Source organism: Akebia trifoliata, chromosome 7 (genome assembly GCF_017979445.1).
Source record: "Akebia trifoliata isolate Shusen 1 chromosome 7, ASM1797944v1, whole genome shotgun sequence".
Classification (NCBI taxonomy): Eukaryota; Viridiplantae; Streptophyta; class Magnoliopsida; order Ranunculales; family Lardizabalaceae; genus Akebia; species Akebia trifoliata.
In genome coordinates, this window is record NC_141381.1 from 31,234,526 (window position 1) to 31,248,190 (window position 13,665).

Genomic DNA, 13,665 nt, shown 5'->3' on the forward strand with positions numbered 1-13,665 from the left:
CAAATCCCCACCCCCAAACCTACATTATGTTGTTAGGCCTTGCAAGGTCCAGCCTGGTCATCAGACGAGCTGGACTCGGATCAAGATTTTGAGGCCCAATTAAGACAGGACCATTATGAACGGATGGGTTGGGTCTGGGCTATACTGAGACAGACTAGCACTATATCCAGGTTGGCTAATGCTCAAACCTGGCCCTAACAGGTTTGGACTGGGTTTGGGGGTTGATTTTTGGGTTCTATTAAATGGTAAACTCATGCACTTTTTGAAAGCATTTAGACGCTATCCCGGCTCGAATTTAACATGTTGAGCCCAACCTTACCTTTACAGGCTCAAGATCAAGGCAACTAGGCTAAGTTGGTAAAGTCAAGACCAAGACCAAGGCCCAAAACCAACCTCTTCACCCAAGTCCATTTCGTCCCTCCACGACATTTCGTGATCTCCAAACCATCTTTAATGCTCGACCTGACCTTACGTGATATATCCAGATAATAGCAAAAAACACAAAAAGCATAGCACGAATACACAGCTAATAAACTATTTATTCAATTAAGATAAGAGAGAAACGTAGTCAAGAGGAACAAAAGTGCAGCACAGATACAGAGTTAAATACTACTATACATGTATATGTAACTACTATAAGATAAAAGTATACAAGTATATACCAAGAAGCTACACTTTACTTCTTATTACTTTGACTACCCAAATCAGCAGCAACTTTCGCTGCCCTCAAGAGAGCATCCGACATCCACAGAGCTCCTTTGGAAAAGTAGCTACTATTGATCATAGCGGTAGCAGCCGTGACAGCTGTTCTACTAGTTGCCGATACAGCTGACATGGTGGTCTCTGATACTCCGTATTTCTCGTCCACAGATCTGGCAGCACCAACTCCAGCGCAAATCTTGTCGGTGAGTCCAATGTTCTTGCTCAATTCAGCAACCTTGGCTACTGCAGTAGCTGAGACTTGATGGGACTTGTCGAAAGCTTTGGCCTGGCTCAATGCGTCTTTGCCCAGTACATATCCCTTTGATAGCATGGTTTTAACGACCTCCTGGGCCATTGTTACCGCTTCTCCAGCAGTAGGAACGGAATGATTCTCGTGTGAGGCACGCTATGATACATAAGAAATGAATCAGAAAATTTGAAGAAGATAAGCCACTAAGTGTGATCGCTAATCACAAATCATCCGAGAGCTGCTATTGGCACCCCAATTTGTACTTATTACACCAATTAAAAATAAAGAAAATAAGTGAATGGTCGAGAATAAGTAAAAGTTGGGACACCAATAGAAGCTCTCTCATATTTGTTTTTATTTTTTGCTAGATTTTTATTTTTTGGGTTTAGGATTTTATATTGAACCTAATCATAATTGTAAACAACTACTGAAATTGTGAACAAGTGTTGTAATGTTGAGATTATAATTCAAGCCAAACCTTTTGTAATGTTTGAAGAGTGTGTTTTAACCTTTTATTGGGGTGAGATAAATAATTTAAGAAATACTTGACTGAGTTTGCTGGGGTTATAAAGTAGGGTTGACCTTTAACTCAACTATATCTTAATTGAATCTAACTCAAGGTTTTAATCAATCAACAGAATGACCAATTCATTGGAACCTCAACCACTACTAAATGCAAGATGCTTACCGATGAACCGGTTTCTTCTTCTATCTTCCATGAATGCCTATTCCAAACATCAAATTCATCTTCATATTGCCCCCAGCGTGTTATGCAAACACGCTGATCCACAATTGTAGCTCCCTGCAAAGTTGTAATTCAAATGCAATGAACAAACATAGATATCTAGATAGGACTGCAAATTCACGAAGATATGGGCACGTTAAAGATCAATATAAAGTAATGTTAAAAGCTTGAATGTAACTGGGCACGTCAGTTTCAGAAAATAATAATAATAAGCTTGCAAGGGAAAATTTGGTATACAGTAATAATTTGAACAATTAAAAACACTTAACATCAATTTTATAGGTATATATATGCTCCACCAATTCAGTAGACATCCACCTTTTCCACCAAAGTAATTCAATTTCTCCCCAATACACATCAATTTCATTGTTTCATTATCAAGAGTTTAGATTGGAAACTCACACTGAGCAAGACAGCAGTTTCAAGGGCATGAGCCTCTTTGAATGTTACATAAGCAGTGCAAGCATATTCTCCAGATCTGTTTATAACAAAAGGAATTCACCCGTCATGAAAAAATACAATTACACACACAATACACATTTTTTTTATGGGTAAGCTGGACTTGAACCATGACCTCAAATATTTTTTGCAATGCATCAAACCAACTGAGCTATGGGTCTAAGCCCACACACACAACAACATCCATTGGAAATGGTATAAAAGAAAGTGTTTTGGTAGTGTTCGAATTTGTATTGCTCCTTTACAACAACCCATTTTGATAGTCAAATTTAATGAAGAGAACCATAAATTTACAAGGCTAAACCAGTTGCAACTATTTAAGGAAAAGAGGGAAAGAATGAATAACTCGAGACCCTCCATAGAAAATGGTTTGCAAGATTCAGCACTTTGGGTCCCAACATCTGCATACTTTGAACTATCCAAAAGCAAGCAAAAAAAGTTTACGTCTGACACAGGTAAGGTAAGGTCAAACACTGCCATATTGGAGGAACCATGATGTTGGAATTTTCGATCCCCTTTAATATAATGGATCATGAGCTACCTAATGGGGAGTCTAAGAAAAACAGTAACTAATGAGATGGACTAAGAACTCAGTCAGCAGATTCTAATTACAAACCCAAAAACCAAACAGCAAACACTGAGAAAAAAGAAATCTTTCATAGTAGAAATAATATCCAATTATTAAAAGAAATGAAAAAAAAAAACAGAAAATTTATGAGACCCAAACACAAATTTAGTGGTTTTCATTAAAGATAAAAGTTGATCGATAAATAAAAAAGTTAATACCTGACAATTTCGACATGATCGATTGCACCAGAGAAAGCAAAGAAATCATAAACATCCTTCTCATTAGCATTTGGGGACAGACCGGTAACTTCTACTACATACCCACTTGGGCTCATGTTTTTTATATAATATCAGGCAAACGTCTGAATTGAGTTATTTTAACCTGATAGAGCAGTTAAGAAGAAATAATAAAGCAAATGTTAGAAGGTGGTAGCTGTGTATAAGAAGGAATTAAAAGTGGAAAATCATGCTTTAATTAATGAAGGCAGTTTTGCTATTTTACATTCAATGAAATTTTGGCCATTTAAATTTCATCGTTAGAAGAAAAAAAAAAATCCGTAAGATTCATTTTCTGAATCGGAATAAAAAGGTTAACAATGGGATAGAATGAATTATCATCAAATGAGCCTGACAATAGCGATTTCCTAGACAAATTTTTGTCTTATATTTCCTATAGTAAGTTAATGAGCCTGACAATATAAAAAGATGCACCTAGCAATCACTTCCCAAGTTTTTAAAATCAATATAGAAACAAGTATATGGTGGTTCCTTAGGTTCATTACAGTCAATGGACTCTATTCCATATGATCACCTCAAAACCTTATCACAACTCTCTTCCATTCGAATCTATATTAAGTCGTACCCTATGTAAACTCTTGTGTCTCCATATTTTCTTTCAATCACTTTGATGCACTTTGATCTTCCTCTTGCTTTTAGAATCCCAGACTTGTATGTTCCTCATCACTAGTGTTGTTCTTTATCTTCGTAACATGGCCAAGTGTCAAGCCATCTCAATTGACTCTCCCTTAGTTGATTACCTACTGAGACCATAGTCACCAAGTCGATGTTCGAGAATAAGTTGACAGTGGAAAATTTTGAAAAATCCGATGAAATTGGGGAAAAATCAAGCTAGGGTTAGGGATGTGTAATTATTCCAAACAGGTGATGTTATCATATTATATCATCAAATCTCATATTAAGTTTCAATAATAAATCACAGAACACTACATTGGTATCATCCATCATCCATAAAAATAAAAATAAAACCATAGGTCTACAACACATTCAAGGTTTATATTGTACCAGTTAAAATCAGTAAAATCAATGTTATCCCCATTTGCGTCATCATTTGTAACCATCATCTCCATTGAGGTCAATTCGGGGGCGGATTTAGAGTGGGGACACTTGCCCCCATAAGAATTTTCAAATCTACAAGGAATAATGAGCTATTGCGACAGATAACAGCAGCGGATAAAGAGACCTGTCGCTATTGCCCCCACAATATTTTTTTACGCTCTTAGTTGCCCTCACAAAAACTTTTCCGCCCTTACATTGCCCCCACACAAAAAATTTACACTCTAATTAGTTGCTCTCACAAAAAAAAAAAATCCACTCTTACGTCTCCACCAGGTGGGTAAAATCCTAGCTCCACCCCTGGAGGTCGTATCCTCTTACCAGTGCATTAAAGTCATCTTTCATTTTCCCAATTCACTCACAAAGATCACAATTAAATAGTAATTTAATCGTGAAATTTGCAACATGGATAATTAAGTAGAGAATGATAAAATAAAAGAAATTTAAAATTCAGATATCATGCATGGAAGAAATTCTAAGATGAATATATAAAAAAATCCCTTAATTTAAATTAGAAAACAACAAGAAAGAGGGGAAAACCCCCATGATTAGTGATTTTGTGATCGAACGAACAGAGAATAAATTGTGCAGAAATCAATCGATACACATCAATAATTATACAAAAAACAGGTGGAAAAACATTAAACAAACAGAGAATTTGTCTATGATCAACCCAAAACTGGCATAGCATGTTAGTATTTAAATTTGATCGAATTAGAACTCTATAATTTGAGGAAATCGATATAAATTAGGGCTTCATGAGAAGTATGGTGGGAGGATAATCGGATTGTTTACCTGCCTAGTTTTGATCAGGCTGAGAGGAAGAGGGGCGACCCAGACCAGAGACGTTGATAGGAGAGAGAGAGACTTCGAGAGACACGTAATGTTCTCTCTTTAACACGGCCCACAGTTGAAACTTGAAACCCATTTGTTAATTGTTAGTGGTTTCTAATCGCGGATTGACGGTTTCACGTCTCGTCTCGGTCATGGAGACCGACTTGTCTTGGACGAGTCAACTCATCCCTAGTAAGTAAGATAAAGAATGCTGATATTCTATCTAACTAAAGTTCACTTGGTCGAGACTCGGATCACGTGGCATGGACACGGAATCATAAATCTATTTCCTTCGAACACAACTGCAAATCCCTATAAAATATGTATTGTTATGCATCGCGAGAAAATAAATCTATGATAGTCACATAAGCCGAGTATGAAGACTTTCTAATTAGAATATCATTATTCTAAGATAAACCATTGAAAAATGCTGAAATTATATTTATGTTTACTTCACACATCGCTGATGTGGATGTGTGTATGGAATCATAGATGCTTTTTAACTAGATACTACGAACAAGTATCGATAGTTATGCGTGCACCCCCAAGTCTGTGAAACGATGTAAATTTTAGTGTCACTCCAGCGTGACTCTAACACTTTGTTTGTATTGGGAGAAGAGAGAAGAAAAATCCATTAAGAAATTATCTCTATACTATGTTTGAATTGACATGAGAGAAATATGGACAGCTTTCAAATGTTAAAATATTTTAAAAGAGATTTAAGGATAGAATTGAAATTATAAAATACTTTTAAAAGTTATTTTTCAAATCTCTTTACTTTTAAATGAAAAGAAAATTGATCATTTTTTCTCTTCTCTTTTCTTCTCTCATTGCTTAACAATCTAAACAAGAGAAAAACTCAATCCAAACACAATGCAAATCATTTAATTCAATTAGATTTTAGAACTTATTGAGAATTGTTATTGGCACTCCATTTTTTTCTTATTACATCTTAATTAAAGATAAAGAAAACAAGTGAATGGTTGAAAATAAATAAAAATTAGGGTGCCATGCTCTCTTGTTTTTTTTTTTGCCAAATTTCTATTTTTTTGGGTTTAGGACTTTATATGAGCTTAATCATAATTGTAAATACCTATTGAAATTCTTTGAACGAGTGTTATACTATTTTGTAATGTTGATTATACTTTGAGCCAAACCTTGATAATGTTAGAAGAGTATGTTTTAATCTTTAATGGGAGTGATAAATAATTTAAGAAGTTGGGGTGTAATAAGTAAAAGTTGGGGTTTCAATAAAAACTCTCTTATTTATTTATATAAAAATAATTATTCATTTATAAAATAAGGTAGATCAGAACATGTTTAATCATAAAGTCATGTTTTATTTAGACAATAAATATTTTTATTCTAAAAAAAAAACCAATTATTTTAATAAAAATTTACAAAATCCTAATTGACTCATCCGAGTTGTACTGACTTGGACGAGATTTTCAAAATATAGTCCAAATCATCTCATGAGATGATGTGAGGCCTCATTTCGTGTAAATTTTTCTCGTTGCCAAAGATATCGAGGTGACTTGGCCATTGCATCTCCATCTCATATGAGATTTGAAACTACTTGTTGTCTCTTTTCGACTCCATGTGATTGAGTTAACTCAAATGAAATCCTTCAACGTCCATGATTTAAAACATGGTGGTTTTTGTCGTCTCTTCTCCCATTGATGTTTATCGAGTTGAATAGTTCGAGTTATCTTGTCTCGCAGATGATAAATCATTCAATATGGTTTATAATTGGGGTGTCAACAGGTTGGTTCCACATATACCTAAAACTGAGAGTTATGGTAGAAATTATGGCAAGAATCATTTATTTGTTGTTGGAATTGTATAAAAATATTAAATGAAAGGATGTTCATGTAAAAAGAAAAAAAAAATTAAATTTTTTTTCGAAGAATTCACATTTTGTTTATATTTTACTATTCTTATTGGATCCTTAAGATAGCTACCCAAAATTGGACCCGAAAATGATCGGTCCATAATGTAGACCAAACTCAACTATTTGGTCTCGGGTCCATCGGGTAATCTGGTACCCATTGACACCCTTAATTGATAATAATTTATTAATATATAAATGTTGATATGAAAATAATTATAATTTGTTTTTAGAAGACTTCTATTGCCACACTAACTTTTGCTAATGCCACCCCGAGATGTGTGCTGAATTGGAGTGGTGTTAGAAAATGTTGGTTTGGCAATAGAATCCCTATAATAAAATAGTGCTAGAAAAAAATATTTCTATTTAGATAACAAATATTTATTAAATCATTAATTTTAATTATTTTTATCAACAAATACAAAAATATCAACCAAATCATATGGGATCTTGAACAAGTCATTGTGGAGGAAGATTCACATTGAAAATTCTACTTGTTCATGAGTGATATCGAGATGACTTGGGCTACTTATCACGATCTTGGACAATTTGTAAAATCATACTTCAAACCAGTAAAAATGTTTAGCAAATATTTATATTCTAGTTAATATTTTTATTATTTTTGATTGTAAACTTTTGTATGGCCTGGACTTGAACCCACAACTTCAAAGTTGCTTTTGTATGGAAAGCTAAATTTATTCTAAATTTGATAAATAATCATTTATATTTAATGAAGAAAAAAGATACTAAATCTAATTTGCATTGTCTACTTAGGGTATGTTTGATTGCATGGAAAGTCACTTTCCATGGAATTTGAAATCCATGGAAAATTAGTTGTGGAAAATAGGTAGGGTTGGAAAATCAAATTCCATTGCTTGATTTCACTTGGATAAAATCATGGAAAAATATGAGAAAAAAGAAGAAGAGGAGAAGGAGGAAGAAGATGAGAGGAAGCAGAAGATGACGAGGAAGAGGGAAGGGGGAGGATGTGGTGACGACGGCGACGGTGGCGGCGGTGAAACGGCGACGATAGCGATGGTGGCGGCGGCGACGGAGGTAAGTGAGGAAGATGGGGGGAGAACGTGGTGGTGGTGGTGGCGAAAAAGGTGAGGGATGGAGAAGAAGGAGAAGAAGAAAAAAAAAGAAAGAGAGAGAAGATGGTCGGAGACGGAGCCGACGACGACGACAATGACTACGACGACGAGGTTAGTGTAATGGTGGTGGTGGTAGGAAAGAATTGAGGATGAAAAATATGGGTGGATTTCATTTTCCCACCTATATGGGTGGGAAAGTGAAATTCATGATTTAGTGGACTTTTTGAATGGGGTGGAAAATGAATTTCCATTTCCATGTGCAATCAAACACTTGAAAAATGTCATTTTCCATGGAAATTGATTTTCCACCCTATTTTCCATGTGCAATCAAACATACCTTTAGTGAGTTTTAAAAAATTGATTGAAATCTTAGGCGAGTCAAAAGTGATTTACAAGTAGAAGAATCATGGATTGTCAATTTTTACTGTTAACTAAACTATTTTCATCGGGTTAGAAATTTTCAAAGGGTAAATTCTCAAGGAGGACGAAAAAATAAAAATAAAAATTAGTTTATTTGGGGACTTCTAACCTATATAGGACAAATGGTTATGGACTAGATATATATTTCTTATATTCTATTGAATTTAATTATTATCGGATTGGGACAAGACCCTTCTACAACCAATATAGTATCGTATTGAATCAGGAATGTACACATTTCAACCTCACACTCAAATCTTGATATTATCAAGTTTATATAATAAAACATAATTGAGCTGGAACACTTGTTTGTGGCACAAACGTCCAATCAACTATAATGTTGTGGGAAACAAATCCAATTATATTTTTTAATAACACCCATTTAATATCATTTTTTTAATAATAGCCTTCCAATTTTATTTTTTTCACTTTTATCCCTTAACCCAAAAGAGGATTCCCCTCTAACTTTATTATATTTTCTCTTTTACCTATTTTATTGTTTTTCATTTCTTACCCCTTTAATATCAATCTTTTTTAATAATACCCCTTCCATCAAGCTATAGTTTCGAAGAACTCATTTTATTTCATTTATTCTTCACCTCCCTTAATTTTATTATATTTCTTCTTTTACCCTTTTAATCCGCTTTATTGTTTTTCAATTTTTATCCATTTAATCTCAAAAAATTTATAATAATATCCCTCCAACTTTTTTTTTTCTTTTAGCCCCTTAACCCAAAAGAGGGTATTCGTGTCATAGGAATGAGTAAATTCTAATCTATATAATAAAACACAACTAAGTTGATACAATTTTATAATTGGACAAATGTCCCAAAAACCTCTAGCATATTTTTTTGTCTTTCTTCTTAGAGGCAACTCCAACACTCTTTAAATCTAACATTCTTTTTATTATAAAGAACCAAACAACAAAAATTGGGTCCAACAGATTCTTTACTGTCAAATGTTAAAGTAAAGAACATGAAAAATCGAGACAAATACTTACTACATCTAGCGAGCTATTTTGACTCGTTATTATAAAAAAAAAAATATATATATATATATATATATATATAATATATATATATATATATATAAACATAAAAAATACTTTCCTAACTAACTTAGTAAGTTTTCAAATCTTACTAAAAGTCATTGGGCCTATACAAATTATCACATAGACAATCGATCATAATATCCTTCTAGATTTTATGAAAAAATTAATATTCACAAAATAATAATATAATAATAATAATTTTTGAACTTGATTCAAGGTGTTGAAATAGACGGCTACTAAACTCCCAAAACTTAAAACTATAAATCAACATTGAAAAATAATGTTTTTTATTTTTATTTTTTTTTCAAAGCTTTTAAAATTTCATTCTCTAACAGCTTATGGCATTGGATCATATTTTTGGATTCCAAAATGTGAGGTCATGACTCTTATAGTCTTATTAAGATTTGAGTCAATTTTCAACAAATAAAAGATTTGTTGAGTCTGTTAGAGCAATCAATAAATTTTGAACAAGCTAAAATAACATTTGTCAGATTTTGATAAAATATGCTCTTTATGGTAAAGAGAATTGTTGAAGATTCTCATAACTCCCTCTAACTTTATAATTATATCTCCTCTTTAATCCATCAAGTTATGATTTTGTATGACCCACTTTATTTTCTTACACATTTCAACGTCAAAAACATCTCCCACAATGTTACTTAGTATTATCTTTTTCTTTACTCTTCTTTTATTATATTTCCTATTTTATTCATTTTAATATGTTTTATTATTTTTCATCTTTAACCCGTCTAACAAGTTATAATTTTATAAGATCTACTTTATTTTTTTTTTACATTTCATCTTTCATAATTTTACAATATTTTTTTATTTTACCTCTTTAATTTATTTTATGATTTTTCATCTTTTATCTTTTTAAATCTTAAAAAAATTCAATAAATTTTATTTATTTATAATTGTCGCCTCAATTATATTTGTATAAATTTATTAGCACAAAAGGGAAAAGGAGGCCAAGGTGGACATTTTATTTATACCATATGCATTTTTATTGGGATCGGATTCTGTCATCCCATGATCCAGGTCTCTTTCAAATGGTACATGGCATGCTCTTTCAGTCCCACTGACCACTAAATGTTTGTCCAACACTTAACAGATCTATCCAAAATCTCATTAATGTTAGATGTATATTTGGTCTGCCATTTTGTAGTAAGGACAATTTTATAATTGAAAAAATTACAATAGACTTAATACCATTAAAAATTAGAATAGAGGGAAAAATCAGCATGACGTATTCTTACAAGTCACATCACTTAATTAAAAGGGCGTAAATAAACCTTTAAAACTTCTCCAAACATTAATTAAGAAGATTTTCCTTCCATTGATGATATTCTAAACTAGAAAGTCTTCACTCGTCTCACATGTTATGGACATGAAATTATGTATATATTTTCTTGAGATACATAAATGTAATATTTTATTGAGATTTGTATTTATGTATCTCAATGAAATAGATATCTATATGATTCAATGTCCGTAAGGCTTCGGTCATGTATTGACTTAGTGAAGACTTTTTTAGTTAGAAAATCATTATTCCTTCCTTCATGAATTGATTAGAAGCATATGATAATATATGCAAAAGTCCTTTGGAGTAGCATTAAAATTGTCATCAATACCTACATTGCTGATGTGGAGGTGCACACATAGTCATAGATGCTTTTCACTTATATCTCGATGAAAAATATTTATGATTCCGCACATACATCCATGTTAGCAATGTGAGAATCGATGTCAATTTTAATGTTATTTCAACATTTTCCTATACACATAGAATATGCCATGAAAAAAACAAAAAAGAATAGAGGTATATGAGTATTTTGGGAGGTCCAGAAAGAAATTGAAAATAAATTAAAATGGGTACAGATTATTTGTGGCGCATTACTCATGTGGCTCTCTGTAATGATTTTCAATGATTGAGAGTGCGTTACATCATCTAAATGATTATATTGAACCATTCAAATTTAAGAGTTCATTGACTGTCCATTTTCAAATGCTTAACTAAAATAGAAAAAGATGTTTTATTTATTTATTTATTATTTTTTTCAAATATAATCTAAACCATGAGTAGAAGAGGATTCTTGTTATTTTTGTTACATGTGATGTATTATGGGCTGTACAACAAAAGCTACACCATTTTTGGGTAACATAGGATCCACTCTCAGTTAAAATAGGCCAAATGGGGAACATATGTAATAATCACAGCGGAAGTGGAAAAAATCAAGAATTTATCGCTTCGGTCAACTATCTCCAAAAAATTACTTTCTCTCTCCAACTCTATAGGATCAAGATTTAAAATCTTGTCTCAAGACAATGTTTCAATTAAGAAAAAAAAATGAGACTTATCTCAATCAAGATATTCTAAGATAATTCAAAACATTTCAGTCAATGTTCCAGTCCAATATTGATCAAAATCAGAATGTCTTTGCCACAACATTCTAAGATGGTACAAAGCTTTAAAACACGATAAGGTACACAAATATAAAAGACAGATGATTATATTGTACAAAATATCACAATCAACTCATATCAAAAGTTTAAGGAACCTTAGTATTAATTAATGCAGTCTAAAGTTTTATAAACCCGGAAAGTTTCATCATAGTTTAATGTATCGATATACTTGAATAGTTACAAAAAGGAGAGACACTTTCATAATTATTAAAGCAACTCAATTTATTATGCATATATATAGCTTATAATAAGTACTACAAAGTCCAATTAATTTAACCTGTTCATTGGTCTAGTAACCAACCCTAGAAACAGGATTAGAAGCAAGAGATATATATTTAATTTAAAGGTCTACTACATTAATAAACTCCTAATTATTGCTGCTTGGGCGCTACTCGCGTCCGTCGTTGCTAATAGCTCAGATAATCGCTCGCTCAGACCATCAACCTCTTGGTGCAAACTCCTAATGTAGTTGCATGTCTCTTGCAGGACCTTATCCGGCGATACCTACAATAAATCAAGAATCTTAATTAACATTTAATCAATTATTAATTCATTAAATCTTATTAAGTGAAAGAGCTATGAAACCAAGTTAAAATTTGAAATAATCTACAAATAAAGTGAGATGATGTGACAACAGATCTGGATCTTCTAGTAGAAAATGACGTTTTGGGTAAGAAACAAACTTACCTATCAAAGAAAAAAAAAATTAAAGAGAGCTAAAGCAGTAGACATTGAAAGAAGAGAAAACTCTATACCTTGTCTGAGCTCCTATTCCTAAGCTCTGGAAGAAGTTGTTGTAACTTTGAAACAAGGTCATTGATCTGATCATCTGTGATCCTTGAAACTCCTGACTGCCTTGATGAACGAGATCTTCTGCTAGACATATTTAAGAAAGAGAGTGTGATGTCTGTGTCAGGAAGATAGGTATTAAAGGATGGAAGATGAGTGTAGAGAGACAAATGGGTTGAAATTTGTCAGAAAGATAGATGGGTATGGAGGAAGGTAGATAGGTAGATAAATATATATAGAGTGAGAGTGTAAGGGAGAGAGAGAGAGAGAGAGAGAAAGAAAAGGGTGTGAGGGACAAGTTATGGGGGAGAGTCCTAAGTGCTATTTTAATTTTGAAGAAGAACAAGAGGGACAGAACAAGAAGAGAAGAGGGAACACAACAACACAAGTGGTGATGTTGGGAGAGATGAAGACAAGTGCATGGGAGAAAGAGGTGGGCTCGGTTTGCTTTTAAACTGTTTGATAGGGATAGTGAGAATCAGTTCTAGAGATACGCCATACTGTCTCTCTCTTTGTGTTTCCCTAGTCGGAGGTGGCTTCAAATTGAGAGAAGAAAATTTTCTTGTTTTTTTAGACTAGAGTGTCAGTCTAAACAAGCCCATGTTCTTTTATTTTATTTATTATATATTTAATAAGATTTAGAGAATTCTTGTTATCATCTTTTTATTAGAACACCCCAAGTGACTTCCGAGAGAGAATTTTCTCGTTTTTCTCAAGTTTGTAGGTCAGTCTAACAATCCCATGTTATTTTATTTATTTATTATTCAATAGATTTAGAGAATATTTTGCCAACACTTCTTTTTTAATATTGTAGTCTTTTTCTTCTAACTTTCTAAATAACTTAAAAAAAATAGAGGAATAACCTTTCTATAATTCTTTTATTTCTTCCACTCTCACTTTTTGGTGACGAGAAGATGAATGATTCTATTTCTATTTATCCCTTTTTTCCCTCTCGCTCTCACTTTCATTTGCTCCTCTCCCTTTGTCTTTCTTAGTTTTTATATAATTTTCTTTCAATTAAGCTTCTCCTTCGCTCTCTCTTGTCTCTTT

The 13,665-nt window shown here is 32.7% G+C and overlaps 2 protein-coding genes across 3 annotated transcripts; both read right to left on the reverse strand.

The window, feature by feature from the left end:
* Nucleotides 1-519: 519 nt before the first annotated feature.
* Nucleotides 520-5,010, reverse strand: LOC147399031 (binding partner of ACD11 1-like). Of its 2 annotated transcripts, none has more exons than XM_086448424.1 (5): nt 4,872-5,010; nt 2,943-3,105; nt 2,100-2,175; nt 1,641-1,754; nt 520-1,108 (listed from the first exon to the last, which is right to left on the reverse strand). In XM_086448424.1, exons 2-5 carry the CDS (start codon nt 3,056-3,058, stop codon nt 677-679), a joined length of 738 nt encoding a protein of 245 aa, XP_086304550.1. In that variant the 5' UTR covers nt 3,059-3,105; nt 4,872-5,010; the 3' UTR covers nt 520-676. The 2 variants fall into 2 exon arrangements, with proteins under 2 accessions (XP_086304550.1, XP_086304551.1); XM_086448425.1 differs by lacking the exon at nt 4,872-5,010 and adding an exon at nt 3,586-3,961.
* A 6,892-nt stretch (nt 5,011-11,902) lies between these two features.
* Nucleotides 11,903-12,949, reverse strand: LOC147399032 (transcription factor ILI6-like). The gene is made up of 2 exons (XM_086449027.1): nt 12,582-12,949; nt 11,903-12,330 (listed from the first exon to the last, which is right to left on the reverse strand). The coding sequence occupies exons 1-2, from the start codon at nt 12,708-12,710 to the stop codon at nt 12,178-12,180; spliced, it is 282 nt and encodes a 93-aa protein (XP_086305153.1). The 5' UTR covers nt 12,711-12,949; the 3' UTR covers nt 11,903-12,177.
* Between the last annotated feature and the right edge of the window lie 716 nt (nt 12,950-13,665).

Bases quoted from the DNA above. Each gene is read 5' to 3' on its own strand.
- LOC147399031 (XM_086448424.1), bottom strand. From the start codon at position 3,058: ATGAGCCCAAGTGGGTATGTAGTAGAAGTTACCGGTCTGTCCCCAAAT. The intron at 2,176-2,942 runs GTATTAACTTTT...TGTTATAAACAG, and splicing joins GATCATGTCGAAATTGTCAG to ATCTGGAGAATATGCTTGCA. The intron at 1,755-2,099 runs GTGAGTTTCCAA...ACAACTTTGCAG, and splicing joins AAACTGCTGTCTTGCTCAGT to GGAGCTACAATTGTGGATCA.
- LOC147399032 (XM_086449027.1), bottom strand. From the start codon at position 12,710: ATGTCTAGCAGAAGATCTCGTTCATCAAGGCAGTCAGGAGTTTCAAGG. The intron at 12,331-12,581 runs GTATAGAGTTTT...GATTTATTGTAG, and splicing joins GGAATAGGAGCTCAGACAAG to GTATCGCCGGATAAGGTCCT.